The sequence below is a fragment of the Rhamphochromis sp. 'chilingali' genome (assembly GCF_963969265.1).
Source record: "Rhamphochromis sp. 'chilingali' genome assembly, chromosome: 7".
NCBI lineage: Eukaryota > Metazoa > Chordata > Actinopteri > Cichliformes > Cichlidae > Rhamphochromis > Rhamphochromis sp. 'chilingali'.
The window spans coordinates 30,884,047-30,900,789 of record NC_137934.1 but is presented as its reverse complement, the minus strand read 5'-3'; the positions used below and the strand labels follow the sequence as shown (position 1 = coordinate 30,900,789).

Below are 16,743 nucleotides of genomic sequence, written 5' to 3'. Positions count from 1 at the left end.
TTCAGGGAAACTCAATATTTGCAGCGTGAACTGTGTGACTAGCTGTTGTCAATGAGAAAACATTAAATAGTTACATTACCCATTTGACAATTTCTTTAAAATCTTTTTTTTTTATTGTGTGCTGTATTTAGCTGAAATCCTAGCTACAGCAATGCTCATCAATACTTACATCTTTTAGCTACGTTTTCAAAATTAAATTTTCACTGTGGGCTAATTTAGCTGGTTTTCAATCCTTTTATTGGAAACTACAAACAACATTGATCGGTAGTGTTTTGGATGTGAAATGTAAGATGTGGGCAAAGTTGTGTAATGAATTCATACTCTGCAATGGCAGACATGTACTGTATTGGGAAGTCAGACAGAGAGTGCATGCAAAATGCACTGTGTGTAGAAATGAAGGCTGCACCCTTAGCATTGATGTTAGTCAAAAGTTACAAGAAATTATTAACACATGCTGCACAGTACCGATATTTTTGGACCACGTTACTGAAAAAAAATTTCCCCCCATTGTGAGGCACTGTCCTTATAGTGTTGACATGCCCACATGAAGGTGCACTTTGCCAGCTGAGCTCAGTCCAACAGTGTATTTGTGAAACAAGCACATAATTAAGTTGACAACAGTGTTGATGGGGGTGCATTTTAATCAAAGACTGTACCACAGCAAATCACCTGCTGCTGTGTTGACAAGCGTCCTGTCCTCAACCACGCAAACCCTGTTGCTGCTTGTGTTTAAGCATGCAGATGATCTTCAAAGGAGACCAAAACAGTTAGCATTGCTTTGGCGGCCTTCTCTGCTTTAGTGTACAACTGCTCTCCAAAAGGTGTTTTAATTGTTACTTTGTAAACTTTGTGGAGCAGGTAATAATTTAAATTCCATTGGCTAATGTGGTAACATGCCACATGTGAGCTTTATAATGCATTACTGCCTGTTCATTAGACCTTGGCGGAATGAAACACAGAGAGAAACTTGACCTAAGGCACTGCCAACATTAGATTTTGCACCTTTAAGTGGTGCAAACATACCACATAATAATCCAGGACTGAAAAAATCAAGCGCTGCAAGTCCTTGAAGGGCCACTTGATGTTGGCCTATAAGCCTGTATAGAAAAGACTGACGTAGATTCCAGTTCTGAAAAGTGAACCCAGTGTGGAAATACTTGAAACTGTGATGGTTTCAAATAGCCAGCAGAGAGCAAATCCTGTATAGAATTTTTTCTTTTTTTTAATCAAAGTTCATTTGTGTAGAAATCTATAATATGATATCTTGCTCTGCAGTAACTAAAAACTATCAAGAAACCTGATGAGATTGCGGTCTTTTTGGATTGTCTCAAGTCATAATCAATAAAACATGAGGTTAATTTTGTATATTATAATCAGAAAATCATAAAAGGGCTAATTAGACCATTAAATCATCAGAAAAGTAGTTAAAGTGGTCACAGGGAGCTGGTTTTTAAGAGCATCCTCAGGGCCATTAAAAACCACTTGTCATCTAGTTTCACTTATCATGCCTGCACGCTACATCAGTCATTTTATTTACAGTCTATGGGCTGCCTCCAAACAATCCACATAGACTTGCATGGAAACTTTTTACAGCTCAGCTCTTTACATTTTATTACTTAAAACCTAAAACTTAAAGTTTGCATTATTATGGGTTCACTTTCTCACCCTATTATGGTCTCTTTTTGCTGTAAAAAAAAAAAATCAAGATAGCGATGGCCATAAAGCTAAAATTGAGTATATTAAATGCCTACGTTACTTGAAGGTGACTCACACTATCATTTTATCGAGTCTGTGCATCAAGCCCAGTGTGAAGATACTGAAAAATTATAATTTTGGCACAGAATTCTTTAAAATTACCACAAAAAAAAGTTTGTAATGATTGTGTATTTTATTGTGTATTGTGTGAATATCATGTCACATCTTCAGCCTTTGTGAGCCTTGTTAATCTGCTCCAGTGACGCCTGTTCAGCTGCACTACGTTCCAGGAAGGAACAGAGAAGGTACAAAGTCAGGCAGAGAAAATCTCATTTCTCACAATGTCTGATTTCACAAGAAACTGGAAGTTCGTGCCTTCCTTTTTCTGAAACAGCACATATCTGTTACGAGCTTGATTTTCAAGACACCAGATGCCTTTCAGTGATTGAAAAAAAGAGGAATATATTGGTCCAATATCTTTAGAGATTTTTTTTTTCTAATGTCATTTCATAAACTGAAATTAAAACTAGAAGTTAACATTCTTTGTGATCTTTGAAAGGATTTTGTTAAGTGAATGAGCTTAATCTGTACTTAGGTACATACATTCCCATGCATACATGTTTGCATGCAAATGTTTGCATATGTCTGTTATAACATAAAACCCACAACCACGTGCAAACATCCCATTTCTTTTTGAATGAAATGCGTTAAGAACTGTTTCACTCTAAGCGTCTTGAAGCCTTCTATAAATAGACCACAAAACTGTAATCAGAATTCTAAAAGTGACATTGTGAGTGAGAAGGACCTACACCGCAGGGTGGTGCACAACACTGAAAAGTTCACTTAGTTGCAGGTCGGCAAATAAAATAATGTAAATGTGGTTCAATGTAATAATTTAATGTAATTCAAATCCCTAACAAGTTTAACAAGTACTTAAACACTGCAGCAAACTTTGTACTCAAATGGTGACAATGAAAAATAAATAACACAACATTGAACTTTTTAAGTTAACTTAACTATCAGCTCCCTAAGAGTACATTCACACAGTGCGCTTTGGACATCAGCAATCGGGCCTATTCTCATGGTATAAAAGGAGTTTTGACATCCCGGCATGCAATGTGAGACATCCTATTTCTATAATCATTCCACGCCAGAAAACTTAAATAAACAAAATCACAACTCATGACATTTCAGCGTTGTAAGGTTTCTGCTTAGATTTTAGTCTTTACACGCTGCGTCACTAGGCTAGACGTCAGCGGCTAGAAACGGCAAGTTCAGATCCCACACAAAAAATATACATGATTAGGCTTCTTGCAATCACAAAACTATACCATTAATAGTTATTTTTATTGAAACAAACTATTTTTACTTTTTGTAGTTTCAAAACAACCCTAAAGGATATTAAATATCGGCACAAAATAACGCCTATAGACAGCTTAAACTAAAAAAAAACCTAAATCATCAGTTTTTCAAACCCCATATCGGTGCAATCTACATTATTTAAAAAAAAAACCAGAAAGTGTCCATGAGTGGCTCTTGCTAGGTGGCCTTCTGCATGCTTTTACTGATGATTGCTTATCAGTGTTAAATCTATAGATTTGTTGTCTTCCTTGGTGCTGTCATCCCGTAACTGGGCGGCTCTTTTCATGACAGCTTATTCTGAATCAGTGACGGTTAAAAACACTACATCTAAAATGCTCGCTCTCTTTCCCTCTTTACACACGCATACACACAGTTTCTCAAGTGTGACCGTGACATGTTACATCCTCTATCCTTATCTGCATAGGAAACACGTCTCCAAAAAAGGCCAAAGGGCGTCTACTGAATGGTTTGCTTACGCAGCTCTACAGTCAGACCGAGAGGCAACCAGCCCGCTGATTCATTCACTGTCAAAAGTGCGCACACAAACTCATGATCCAGTGCGAAAATGCACACTACATGCTTGATATTGAGAAATCTGCCTGTGCTTCTCATTCTTATATAGTCCTCATGTGTGTGATGCTAAGTGTGAGGTGGCAGGGAGTCGGGGGGAGATACTTCCGTGACGGGGCTTGAGGGCTGATTCTGGACACTGAGGAACAAGTCCTCTGCACGCGTGTGCTGCGCCGGTTGGCCCTTCTTCCATCTTTGTTGTCAGTCCTTCCACCTGAAGGAGCTCAAACATTCCAGTTATGGGTTTTATGTCCTTTCTCTCCCCTCCTCTTGCCGTGCTTTCATCCCTTCATGGCGTCGGCGGCGAGGCTCTCCAGAAGAGTTCTATAAATGTCCGAGCGGAGGAACCGCGGGTACGAGTCTCTTTCCATCAACCCGTAAACGATCTTCTGAGCGTCGTCAAAGCAGTGCATGGTGGGAGTCTTGACGTTCCTTTTGATCTGCTCTCGGGTGTGATAGTCGATGTTGATCTGGAATGAAGCACAAAGGTAGGAATGAGGGGATTTGAGCCAAGAGCAAAAGATGTGAGATTCAACATTTCAGCTGGCACTTCTCTCCTCTTTCAGAGGACTGCTTGCACTGACATATAAAGACAATATGTAAGGGAAACGGTGTCTGTGTGTGACTCTGAAGTTACCTCTTTAGGCGATTCTGCTTTAATGAACTGCTCATAAATCTTCTTGGCTCTTGAGGACATTCGGAATGAAGACTTGATCTTTTTGTAGTCCTCACACGTGAGCCAGAACTCAATGTTCTCGTCGCTGTATTCGGACTTGAGAAAGTTGCGAAAAGTAGCCAGTCCATCTGAGGTGAAGCAAATAAAACAAGCCCATTTTCAGCTTTTATTTAAAACAAAAAAAGAAGAAAAAACCCAAATCAGTCTGCCCAAACTGTCATTCTTACAAACACAATATTGTTTTAGCAGCATTCTCACTCTCAGGGGGAAAAGGAACCTACATTTAGACTCGAGAAGCTTTTCCAGTGACTGTGACCATTGTTGGGTATCTTCTAAACTTAGCCTGCTGGGAGAGAATGCAAGTTGGATTACTTAACAGAATCAAATTTGAGCAAAGCGAAGCTGTAAAGGGTGCGAGTCACACAGAAGCACACTCATTAAGAAAGCATAGCAGATGGGCTTATCGAATTCAAACAAAAATGCCGAACCCTGGGATATGCCGGGTTGGTGTGCGTGCTGTGCCAAAGCAAACATGGTGTCTCAGGATCATTTGAATCCTTTCAATGATGCCATAGATGGAAATCATAGGCGCAGGCTGGCTATTTTAAAACTGAAATGTATGCAAAACACTCCATAAGTCTCCTTACCTCTCAGAGCTGGAGGAGTGAGAGAACATGCACTGGAGTCGGCACATAAAGTTCTTTCCACTGTGTAGGGAATAAAAAATATATGAATATATCCCTGTTGCGTTTATTGCTGTTCGATTAGCTTCCAATGAATGTGTCAAAGAATGTTAGGAGGGCTGGTGTTTAGAAAAGACAGTGACTCGTGCCGTTATATAAGATGAATGGCTATTTTCAGAGATAGTATGAAGTATTTTTAACATATTTTTTATGTCACCACACTATTTGCTATTAAACAGCTCGAGATTTTCTCGTCAAGCTCCAAGTCAGCACATTTACTGGAAACTCCAGCTCAGCGTTAAAGTCAAAAGTTTCACTCACATGTTTTTGTTTCTCTTCCTGTCATCTCTGTCCATGATGAAGCGCTGTGTGTTGGGTGGTTCGACGATTAAGCTTGGCATTGTTTTATTAAGTCCACTCTCTCGGGCTCTCGGTCCTGGTCATGCTGTGGCTGAGAGACACTTAGGAGGATTCCCCCTGCAATGCAGCTTTTTATACCAAGGTTTCCTGTTGACGGTCTGGGGTTGATGGGATACATCAGAAGCTTAAACTAAAGAGGAAGCACCCCTTCCTTCCCTCCCTCTCCTCCTCCTTCTACCTCACAGTTAGAAACAACACATACTCACTCGGTGCTTTGCATGCATGTCTCCCTCCCTCGCCTTGATGCCTTACTCCCTATTATGTCTCTGCTTCTTTTCCTTCCCTTCTGCTGTTGCTGCTCCTTCCCGCCTCCTAACCGGACTAGCCAAACAAACAGCACTCTCTGTGGCTGAAAGCTTGCTGTGTTCCCATTATTTTTAGTCTGCCAGCACAGATGCAAATGACAGCAACAGTGACTTTGATAGGCAAATCGTGACCTTCGCACGCTGTTTGTGTAGTGAGTCCATTAAATGGGATGTAAAAGAGAAGGCGGTTGAAACCAAATATTGGGATTGTCCTTCTGTCTTTCATATTTAACATTTTTTGATCCCAAAAAAGGGAAATTCGTCAAGATGTGGTAGAAATGTGCACAACACAAGGCTACAGTCATGAGTGAGAAAGAGGAAACAGCAAATTGATTGCAACAGAGAGGCTCCGCAAGGCAGGAAGCCAGAAAGACTGTCAGAACATCATATCCTGACCACTCTCATCTTTCAGCTGCAGAGTTATTACTTTATTATTGAAGCCTTCCACCATCGTCAAACTGCAGGCGGAAATCCTTATATGGTGGCTAAAACTAGTGTAAAAGGCGGGAAAAAAAAAGTTGCAGCTTTAATCCAATGCCAAATATCTCCAGAAAATATAGAAGGGTTTGGAAGTGCCTCAAAAAACAGAGGGTATTCTGTCAGCCCTCACATCAAGCACGATTTGTAAACTACAGAAAAAATTACAAAAGAAAAGAAAGAAAAGAAACGTACAGTTAAATTTTAGGCAGATTTTACCGTTAAAATGAAGAAAGTGTAACATCAACCCACACAAAAGGTAGACATCCAGCAAAGTCAAGTACTATGATAATGAGCATGATGTCATTGCCAATGTCAGAGACCCATACATATTTGAAGGGCCCCAATGTTTTACATTTGAGCCTGTTATTTATTTAAGGGACAGGGGAACAGACGAGAAGTGAGGAGAACCAACCGAGGTCAGCCAGAACTTGTGGCTGTGGCCAAAGAACCTTTAATGAACTGGATGGGGTCTTGGCAAGAACTAGCATTAGCTGAAATTAGCATTAGTTGTGGTGACCCTTCACATTTCATGTTCCTTTCAGTTTTGCGGTGATCTACAACAGATATTTTCTCTGGCATTTAAGTAGACGTTTCTGCTGATAATTGTAGCACAGAAAAGAACTGTGGGAATTCAAATCCCAAACTCTTATCTTAAAGATAAACTAATTTATGTGTTTGTCTTTCGGCTACATCTGAAGGTTTCAAGTAAACTGTTTGGAGCAAATGGTTGGATGAGAACAGTGTGCTCTTTAGTAGAGTAAATGTCAGAAGGCATTCTTGGTCTCATGCTCATAAACTTTGAAACTTCTAAATGTGCTAACGATATTGCCAGAGAAAGCCCCTGGTTTAAGGTGTTGTCAGTCAAGGTTTCAAATGATGATTGTTGAGCGAAGGTCTTTGTTTGAAACCCACCTTAAGATGGAAGCGATTTGTCTATTTGGATAGACAAATGGATGCTGGGCTTATACAGGTGTGGTCAGAAGTTTACATACATTTATTGGAATGGATATAATTGGAATTTGGGGCTTTTCTGGATTTTTCTTAGCTGTTCTTTTTCTGGTGTGAAATAACTGTACAGCATACTTTTAAATACTTAAATAGTCTTTAATCACTTTAAAAAACAAGAACTGGGTATACAACTTTGAATTTATTATGGATATTTTCCTAATCCACACAGGGTGAAAAGTATATACACAGGCTCAAACAGCCTGTGTATATACAGTCCAAGCAGGTTAGCGAATACCTAAGAGGGAAAATGGTAGATGTACACAAATTGAGAAGTCTTCTTTGGAGCCATTTCTAAACAATTGCAGATCCCAAGATCAAGATCATCATAACATAAGTAGAATTTTTATAGATGTGACACAACTTTGTCAAGCTATAGAAGAAGACCCAGGACATCATTCTTAGAAAAGCAGAAACTGGTTAGGATGTTTGGGAACAAACAGGGACTGCCATTTATTGGAAAAAGCAGGAACACCAGTCTCACTGTCTATTATGAAGCAAGTTTTACATCACTACAAACTGAAAGAGCGCCAACCATGAAACAAGCCCCTGTTTCAAAACCAACCATGCCTTACTGAAACATGCAGTCAATCTTGACAAGCCAAATGCCTCACGAAGAAATTCTTATGTTCATGCAAGATAAAGATTGACCTATTTGGCCACAATGACGCTATGTTTGGAAGAGTAAAGGTGAGGGATTCAAACCTAAGAACACTGTACCAGCTGTCGAGCATGGTGGTGGTAGCTTCATGGGTGGGTCTGTTTTGATGCCAGGAAAGTGGATGCAGTAATGAAGGAAGAATACTTCCAAACTCTTCCAACTTCCGCTCAGATGAACAGCTAGATTGTTGAAACTTGAGCACAAGTTGGAACTGCCTTCTTAAATGGCCTTGTCAAACCCCCGACTTCAACCCTGATTAAAATTTGTGTACTACACTTAAAAGCCAGGTCCATTCCAGGGAACCAACCAATTTATGAGGAAATGTGCCAAGAAAAGTGGTTAAACATACAGCCAAAATTACACCAGAACCTTTTTGATTGCTACAAAAAGCGTCAGGTCAAGAGCAACTTGTTAAGAGACATTTAACCAAGTAATAATATTTGAGCCTGTGTGGATTTGAGAAAATCCAAAAATAAATTCAGTTGTGCACTGAATTCTTGTTTTTTTTTTTTTTTTTTTTTTAGAATGATTAAAGATGTATGCTGCACAATTGTTACACAATGGGAAAAAAAATCATAGAAATTGTTAGAAGCCCAAAATTACCATGATATTTATGACCATGAAGAGTTTAAGTAAACTTTTAACCACAGCTTCATTATTATTGTTTTTGGAGTCCACCTATAACAAAATTTGAAAAGAAAAAAACATCCCTGATTTGAATTTTATCATTTGTACAGCACAGGAACTCTTCCAGGAAGTTCCTATTTGACTAGAGCGCTTATAGGTCTAGTTTGCATATGGGACCTCCTCCTGTCTGTCAAGATGAAGGGGCTACAACTGGGCTAAAACACATTGTACTGGCATATGCTCGCAGTTCGGGTAGTTTGCAGCAAATCTTCATATATGCCTCAGTTTGTATATAGTAGCCTGTTTGATTTTGATACCCTTTGGGCTTCAACACTCTGGTGGTCAGTTTGGCACAAGTTGAAGTTTGCATGTAATTTGCAATGGCTTTTGATCTGCAGAGTTGCAGAACTTTTCAACAGCATTGCTTTCACTGCAATGTATCGCCCAGCGTAGGAAAACACAATTATGGGACATTAAACAAGAAAGGCCGCTCTGGGTTATCACTCATTGGTTACAACTCTAATCAATGTACTGACAATAGTCACTATGGTCAGTTTACATTTAAAGCAAAAATAGATCAGGTTATTATCAAATGTAGCCCATAGCCTTGCACTTCCAGGTAGACCCTAGCTGGGAGTGTGACAGTACTGAGTCACACCATCTGCCTCTGCCTTCACATGTTGCAGAAGATTTCCTACTCATTTTGTATAGAGAGAGGATGTTGGTGCTTTATTCATTCTCATCCTTGACCACATAGCACAGAAATGTATGTTCACCCCCCCCCCCCCCCCCCCCCCCCCCCCAAATCAATAGAAACAGCTTTGCATTGACATTGTAGCAAATACACAAAACCAGACAAAAATAGCAACTCTGCAATCTTATTAATATTTGGTAGTGTGAATAGATTTACTGTTAGAGGTGTGAAAGCCCAAAGCAAGTGCATTTCACAGATCTAAGATGCGAACTTTGGTTCCTAACTGGGGAATTTGAAGTCTTTAAAGCTTTTTGAAAGCTTCCACTCGAAACCTGATGCCATAGGCTACCCTGTTATAATCTACCCTTAGGCTTTGCCTCACTGAGGCTTCCCTTTTTTGCCCAAACACGGTTATAAGTACTGAGGCGTTGCGATAGTCACCAAACACTGAGAGGTGAAAGCTGCATTCCCTGTCTGAAGTTAAAATGTGGACAAGCACATCAGTGTATAAGATTTAACATTCAGCATCCAGCTCTTATAGGAAAGTTCCTCCCGACCGTAACCGTCTTGACTAACACTGTGCCAGCAGCAGTACTCACTTCCTTTTCGCTACCATGGTAACGGTTGTGGGCTATGAGAAAACAGTGACAGATTGTGTGCCATGTGATGGAGGAGATGTGAGACCTCTGTCGTTTATCAGGAACAACCCGTGACACTCTGTGTACTGAGAGTTTTCTGACGTACGACTGTACACCTGCAAATAGTTTCAGCCCAAAATTACAATCAAAACCAAGTCAACCATAACATTTCCTACAGTATCCACATAAAATTAGAGTGAGCACTTTCAACCTTTTCATAGCACACATGGATTTTGTCCTGCTTTAAAACTAATTTTAACCTTTTAACTTAATTGTAATGCTTTCAGAGTTTACATTCAAAAAATTATTCCACAAAATACTGACTTTATTAAGCAATTTGCTTACATGTAAATTTTCTATGTAATTTGCTACATATGTAATAATAATGTAAAACATTAAATTTAATGGAATCTGTTGATTGGTGTACATTCGGTTTATACCAAGAATATTTTTTAATGCTTAATTATTTGATTAATTATACCTTTAAATTGAACATTTCAGTTGCATTTTACACAAAATTATTGCTTTATGTTCATGAGGGAAAAGTATTTTTTTCTTTTTTTGTGTGTAATTATGAGATTAAGGATCCAAAATAAACTTTCCAACAGCTATATCTCTGAAACACAAGTGGCCCTGGATATAATAAATAAAAATAATAATATTGTTATTAAAAGAAAGAGTTGTGGTTACTAGTCCATAGAAAAATAGTATGAGTGGGTGTGTCTCTATAAAGATATTTCTCCCTGCAGTAGGTTGGTGTCTGAAGCTTTCTGGTTTCTCTCTGCGACTATGAAACATGGATTTTGGGACATGACTAATTGTAGGTTCAGTTGCAAAGTTTTAAAGTTTGCATTTTCGCTGTAGTCAGCTCGGCAACTTAAAACTGGAAGAGCGAGCGGCTAATTTGACTGAGACTTTATCATCCTTTTTTCAATCTAATGGCAACCATAGTTTACAAAATGAACATGATATAGAAAACACTTCAGTCTAGAGACTGATACCATAGAAAGTCTTTATTGAGGTCATACATCGAGGAAGCCAAGGGGTCATGTTCCCATAGAACCATAAAGGATGTTCTGCTGTTATACTGAGTGTATGATTTCTGTTTCTATTTCCCTCAATGTCCAAATAGCATTAGAGCAACCTTTCTCACATCAAAGTAAATAGTTTGCATGGAAAGCAATAGCCAAAACCTTTGGCTTTTGTCTGAAAACGTAAATCTACCATCGCTTTTTAAAATCCATATGCATTTCTATCTAATGACTAGTAACTAGAACAGGCAAACTCAAACTGAATATACACCTAAAGGCCCAATCTGTCGTCCCTATAATGGCAGCTGACTAACAGACTGGGATGTGTTTAGACTCAACTGCCATGACACAAATATTTGTGTCATGCTGAAGTGGATGTTGATTGTAAACTAGCTAACATGGGGAAACAATATAGCAACATAGTTTCAAAGCCTTCTTCACTTGTGTTGGAACTACAAAAAAGTGAGCTTCATAGTTTGTTTTCATACCTTTCATTGGTGTTCTCTTTCATATGGTAGCACATGAACTCTGGACTTTCACCTTTATGTTAAAAACAGAGCAAATGCCTCAATATAGTATTTTAAAAATAGGATTTTCAGTCATAAAGCTATTAGTCTTTGACCAGATAGGGTTCAAATATCCTTTTGAGTAATGGTATGAGGCGCTTACTGTTGTAAAAAATATAAGCTACTGTCCTTTTATTATCAAGTCTGATAAGTGATGAAGCAGATTCTCTATGACCACGTCCTCTTTTTTTGCCCCACAGTACTCATCATGGTTGGAAAAACTGCTTAAATTTGTTAACAACATCAGGCCATGAGTACAAACCGATGTGACAAAAACCTTTATTAACGTGGAACTGTTTAACATACACAGTCTCTCTATTTTCATCTGAAAAAACCTTTCCCAGACTCCTCTTTTTGTAGTATTTTCCCCAGTCATTGTCTGTGGGTGATGAGATTATTCCCCTAACAAGGCAGCACATTGAGGGCTGATCTGTTACGCATCAGGTTGTCTGATGACTCCTGTGTTGTCATTTAAGCCCTTGAGTTATTATTAGCTGCCTCAGTACTCCTTTTTAAGGCACAATCTTTAGGAATAAGGCCGTTTGCAGAACAGAGCGGGATCGAGGGTTAGAGTGGGGGGTTACTTTTTTCCAGTTTAGTAAACCCTGATGTTGGTGTACAGAGTCAGGCCCACACCTAATTAAAGGATATAGTAGACATGTGACTGAAAACAGAATCCCTTTGCTGGGTAAGCTGTGGAAACTGTTATCCTTTATTTTGACTCATGCCCTTCCTCATGTCTCAGTTAGTCAGTCAGATAAATATAATTCTGACTATATTGGAATAAAAAGAATACTTATAGATGATGAATGACTACAGTTACTGACTGAATTAGCCAAATTTGGGCAAGAAGTCCTAACATTTCACATCAGAAACAAGCTTAACTTACCTAGACTTTCAGTTAACACATACAGTATTTCAAAGAACCTTGAACTCCTCTAAAGTACTAACACATACCAACATTCTTTATACGTACATATCTCCACACTCACATTACTTTTCTGTCATTGTGTTTGCCTTGCTGTACTAAAGTCCACGGCATTTTATCAGTACAAAAAGAAAAAATGATATTGCACACTGTTAAAAAATATTTTTTTATGTTTGGGTTTAGAGTGAAACAGTAAATTAGTTGATCCAGGGATGGTAGCTCTCTTTAAAGGTACCACAGAGTCCTGGATTTGCGCTTTAGACTCAGGTAGGCATCTGAGTGCAGGAATCTTGGGCAAGAGTCTCTTTCCATCAGCAGGTAAACATGTTTCTGGGCCTCGTCAAAGCAGGAAAGGTTGGGTTTCTCAAGTGCCTGCTTGATCTTCTCTCTAACACGCTGGTCTACATTGATCTGAGAAGGAAACAAATGTGACAAGTCAACATATCATCATGTAATGGGTTCCCAAATTGGCTGTGTTTGTTTTCAATTTGTAAAAAGGTGCTTGAAAAACGTTAAATCCAAAATAATTAAAATGCCACCACCAAGATGTGCAAAATACACCCCTGGAAGGAGGTAAGAAAATACCTCTGAATCCTAGGGTTACATTTTTGAGAAAAAAAAAAGTCTATTTTTTGGTCAATTTTATTACTGGTACAATAAAAAAAAAAACATTAAATCAAACATTAACTTGCTAGCTCTCTTGTATGCTTTTCAACTCAGATGAAACTCCATGAAATTCAGAATTCTAGCTGCTGAGACAGATCACACACACACACACACACACACACACACACACACACACACACACACACACACACACACACACACACACACTACTTGTCCCTAAAGAGTTTCCTGTCCTGTTTTGTTTTTTTAACTATGTTATTTCTTGCTCCATTTGTATTTGGATTCTGCTTTTTCTTTGTAATTGAAATACTTCATTCTTTCAAAGAAACATTGAAGAATATATAAAACATTTGGCTTGCCATTTAGCTGAATGATTACTATTGTATTGGTCTTGCTTCACTTCAAGTTGCAACTAATTAAATAAGAAACCATTGTGGAAGTTCCTTGAATGGCTACATAAATCAGTTCCCCATAGACTTTTATATTTCCACGAAATACAGCATTAAAAACATTTTAACAGCCTGCTTCAAAAAAAAAAAAAAAAAAAAAAAAACCCTAACATTATTCTCTGTGGGTAAAATCCCTCTTTAAGACAATGGTTTTTTTTAAAAAATACCTTATTCATGTGGATGTTGGAGGTAGGAGTGTGACTGCTTATCCTGTCACAGGCAGCTGGTGGCCTTAGTTCTCCAACTCCAGTTATTAAAGTGGACCTCTTCCTCTTCCCTTTGTCTATTGTGTTATTGCCTTTTAGAGGACTTTAATTAAATTACCTAACAAATAATATAGCATGCTGTGAGGTACAACCTGTATTAGAAGTTTGTGTTTCAATTTATGATTGCAGGTTGCTAACCTAGCACGCTAGCTATAGCTCATAACTTAAGACTCCAAACTCCAAATATGGCCACATCTGACTCCAAAAAACTAACACAAATATCTAATCCTATAATAATGTGTAGTAGAATTAGTATCCAAGTGTACGTTGCTTGACAACCCCACATGATACATGTGCTGCTTACTTGCCACCACTAAGTGATTTCTTACTAGGAATGTATATATTTTGTGTGCAGTCTGTGGTTCACAATGGGAAAATTCTGTGCCATATTTGAAATGAATAAAACACTACATAACCTCCCTCCATACTCTTCTACTTTAACTTGTTTGTTGGTATTTTTACGTGTTCGGTATTGTTCTTACTGTCTTGTACGGAAGAGGATTAGGGCCACTGGAAAAAAAAAAAAAAAGAAAAAAAAAAGAAGTGGGCACGTCTTTTTTCTTCTTCTTCTTTTCCTAAATTCTGAGAATAAAGTCAGAATTCTGAGATTAAAGTCAGAATTCTGACTTTTTTCTCAGATTTATTTTCCAGTGGCCCTAATCCTCTTCCGTAGTCTTGGAGCAACTGTGACAACATAATTATCTCTGGGATTTCTTAAAGTATTCTGATTCTGATTCAGTGCATCTTCCCTGAAAATATGGCACAGAAAATACTGTACTAAAAGCACCAGAAGCACTGGAAGTTATGAAATTTGGTAATCATCTGCATTGCTTCACTGAATTTGTAAAAGTTTTGTACAGTTTTTTCTCTGATGCAATCATACTTTCCTCTTTTCTGTAATGCCAGTTTGATAAAATGCAGTTTATATTTGGGCCTACTTTTAGTTTACAAAGTTACTCAGAAAGTCCAAGAAAGTAATTTCTTCTTTTAAGTATGAAATATGATTTAGCTCTGGTATAACAGACAAACTGACCTCTCTGCAGGCTGTAGGCTGGATGAACTCCCGGTAGATCTCCTCTGCTCTCCATTGAAGGTCTTCTGGTGAGGTAGTCAACCTGAACTCCTCACATGCGAGCCAGAACTCAATGTTTTCCTCACTGAACTCAGACTGCAGAAAAGAGTGGAATGCTGCTAAATACTCTGCAAAGAGGGAAAGGGTTAAACATACAGAATTATTCATTACGTGAAATTCATTTGTAGAATCACATGGCTCAGTTTTGTGAAGAGTAACACTTCTTACTTTTGTCTTTTAGCAGTTTTTCCAGGTGAAGTTCATGGTCAGTCTGACAACTATAAGGAAATGATATATGGCTATTATTTTCTTTATAATATACACCATGGAGATGAAAATAACTAACACTTCCAATCATATGATACCTTAGCTTTGAAGAGTACATCTCATCATTACATTTCTGTACACTGACACACTGGATATCCTTCTTACGCCTCCTGCAGTTCAGTACAATGTCAAACCTTAAAAACAAACTCAAGTTCAATATGTTTGTTAATGTAAAGTTTATAAATGTAAACTTAGTATCATTAGTGTGCTTGGCTTACCTTCGTGGCTGCTTCATGTTGGGCATTAAATCCTTAAATTCGTAAAGTCGAATCCTTGAAAATAAGAGTTTGGGCATTTTAATATCCCTGTAATTCCCTGTAGGGAGATACAATAGCCTGCTGTGATATGTGTAAAAGCACTGTTCCCTCCTGGGCTTGTCCTTAAACTGCCAGGAAAGGTATACCTATGACGCTGTGGGCCTGCTGGTACCTGTATCTAAACGCCAATTGGATACGAATACAAATGTCTGTTGTTAGACTGATCTACCCTTGTTACTGACTCACAGCTGTAAAATTCCTATGGGAGAATTTTTTTTTCCGTTACTCAGATTTCTGGAAAAAGGTATTTAGGTGACTGATTGACTGCGTGATGTATGTGTAGTCCATATAGGGCAATATGAGCGTTTGCCTTTTACTTGTCTGTATGGAGATTCTAGATGCACTACCTATGCCATATTTTAAATCAGTACATCACAAATGGTGTGCCGAGACATGGGTGTGCCGTAAGGGAAGTCCAGGTGTGCTGTGGGATCTTGTGAGAATCATGATTCATTTTTACAATGAATGGCAGGGCAAAGTCACGAATTAGCAGTTAATTTACTGATCAGTTGTTTGCATGCATTCATGTCCCTGAAAAAAGGCATAACATTTGTTAAAGGCAACCGACTGACCGTGATTGACAAGATTTGCTTGTGTGAAAGAGGCTATGATTACTTAACCACCAGCAGAGATGACCCACGATCTTAAAAACCCAGGAAAAAAAAACAGCTGTATTGGGATGTAAACATGCAGTAAAACAGGGATTGGATATTGTATCTATGTCCATTTTTTGTTGCTATGTGATGACATGAAGAGAAAAATTATGGGAATTCAACCAATTGGTGAAGATGTGATAACACATACAGTGAGCCCAGAGGTACTAACAGGTCAAATAATCTTGAAAAGGAAGGGCGCCAAGGAGATGATGCCATCAGATAAAAACATAGCTGACAATGGCTGCAGTGAACAATGTCAATTGTTTTTAACACTGTTTCACTCAAACATTTTTGACACTGTTGTAGCAGTGATATGGTATAGAGCTGTTATATGTCGACAAAGCATCTACGGATTACCAAGACAATCCCATGCATCCACAAATTTTTTTTTCCCCCATCAAAAATACCTATGACCTCATCTTCTGATGCTTCTTGCACACACTTGTTGCCAGGTTACAAATAAACATTTTCCTTCCTAGTTCAATCCCCACTTTATTTTGATTAGTTGGCGAGAGACATTAAACATGGATGAGCGCAGAGAAGATTCAAAAGTTGAATCGTTTTGAGCTGAGTGCAGAAGCAAAAATGAACTTGGGGTTTTTATTTTTGCCGAGGACTCTGTGAACACGGAATTTCATTTGTCTAGATTTGTCTAGAACATTAGGCACTACAGGTCAGTTTGTATTTG

At 38.4% G+C, this 16,743-nt stretch overlaps 2 protein-coding genes across 5 annotated transcripts; both read right to left on the bottom strand.

Annotated features, from left to right (window-relative positions):
• Nucleotides 1-1,451: 1,451 nt before the first annotated feature.
• Nucleotides 1,452-5,568, bottom strand: LOC308400028 (regulator of G-protein signaling 1-like). Of its 4 annotated transcripts, none has more exons than XM_080887486.1 (5): nucleotides 5,308-5,568; nucleotides 4,951-5,010; nucleotides 4,585-4,646; nucleotides 4,265-4,431; nucleotides 1,452-4,097 (listed from the first exon to the last, which is right to left on the bottom strand). In XM_080887486.1, exons 1-5 carry the CDS (start codon nucleotides 5,385-5,387, stop codon nucleotides 3,909-3,911), a joined length of 558 nt encoding a protein of 185 aa, XP_080743612.1. In that variant the 5' UTR covers nucleotides 5,388-5,568; the 3' UTR covers nucleotides 1,452-3,908. The 4 variants fall into 4 exon arrangements, with proteins under 4 accessions (XP_080743612.1, XP_080743613.1, XP_080743614.1 ...); XM_080887485.1 differs by having other exon boundaries at nucleotides 1,453-4,097; nucleotides 4,585-4,649; nucleotides 5,308-5,567; XM_080887487.1 differs by lacking the exon at nucleotides 4,951-5,010 and having other exon boundaries at nucleotides 4,585-4,649; nucleotides 5,308-5,567.
• Nucleotides 5,569-11,754: 6,186 nt separating this feature from the next.
• On the bottom strand, nucleotides 11,755-15,317 carry LOC308400347 (regulator of G-protein signaling 21-like; the record flags this gene model as incomplete). The annotated part of the gene is made up of 5 exons (XM_080887991.1): nucleotides 11,755-12,752; nucleotides 14,717-14,883; nucleotides 14,984-15,033; nucleotides 15,121-15,192; nucleotides 15,301-15,317. 5 exons carry the CDS (start codon nucleotides 15,315-15,317, stop codon nucleotides 12,567-12,569), a joined length of 492 nt encoding a protein of 163 aa, XP_080744117.1. The 3' UTR covers nucleotides 11,755-12,566.
• Nucleotides 15,318-16,743: the final 1,426 nt, after the last annotated feature.

Bases quoted from the DNA above. Each gene is read 5' to 3' on its own strand.
- LOC308400028 (XM_080887485.1), bottom strand. From the start codon at position 5,387: ATGCCAAGCTTAATCGTCGAACCACCCAACACACAGCGCTTCATCATG. The intron at 5,011-5,307 runs GTGAGTGAAACT...TTCCCTACACAG, and splicing joins AGGAAGAGAAACAAAAACAT to TGGAAAGAACTTTATGTGCC. The intron at 4,098-4,264 runs GTAACTTCAGAG...GCTTCATTCCAG, and splicing joins AAGCAGAATCGCCTAAAGAG to ATCAACATCGACTATCACAC.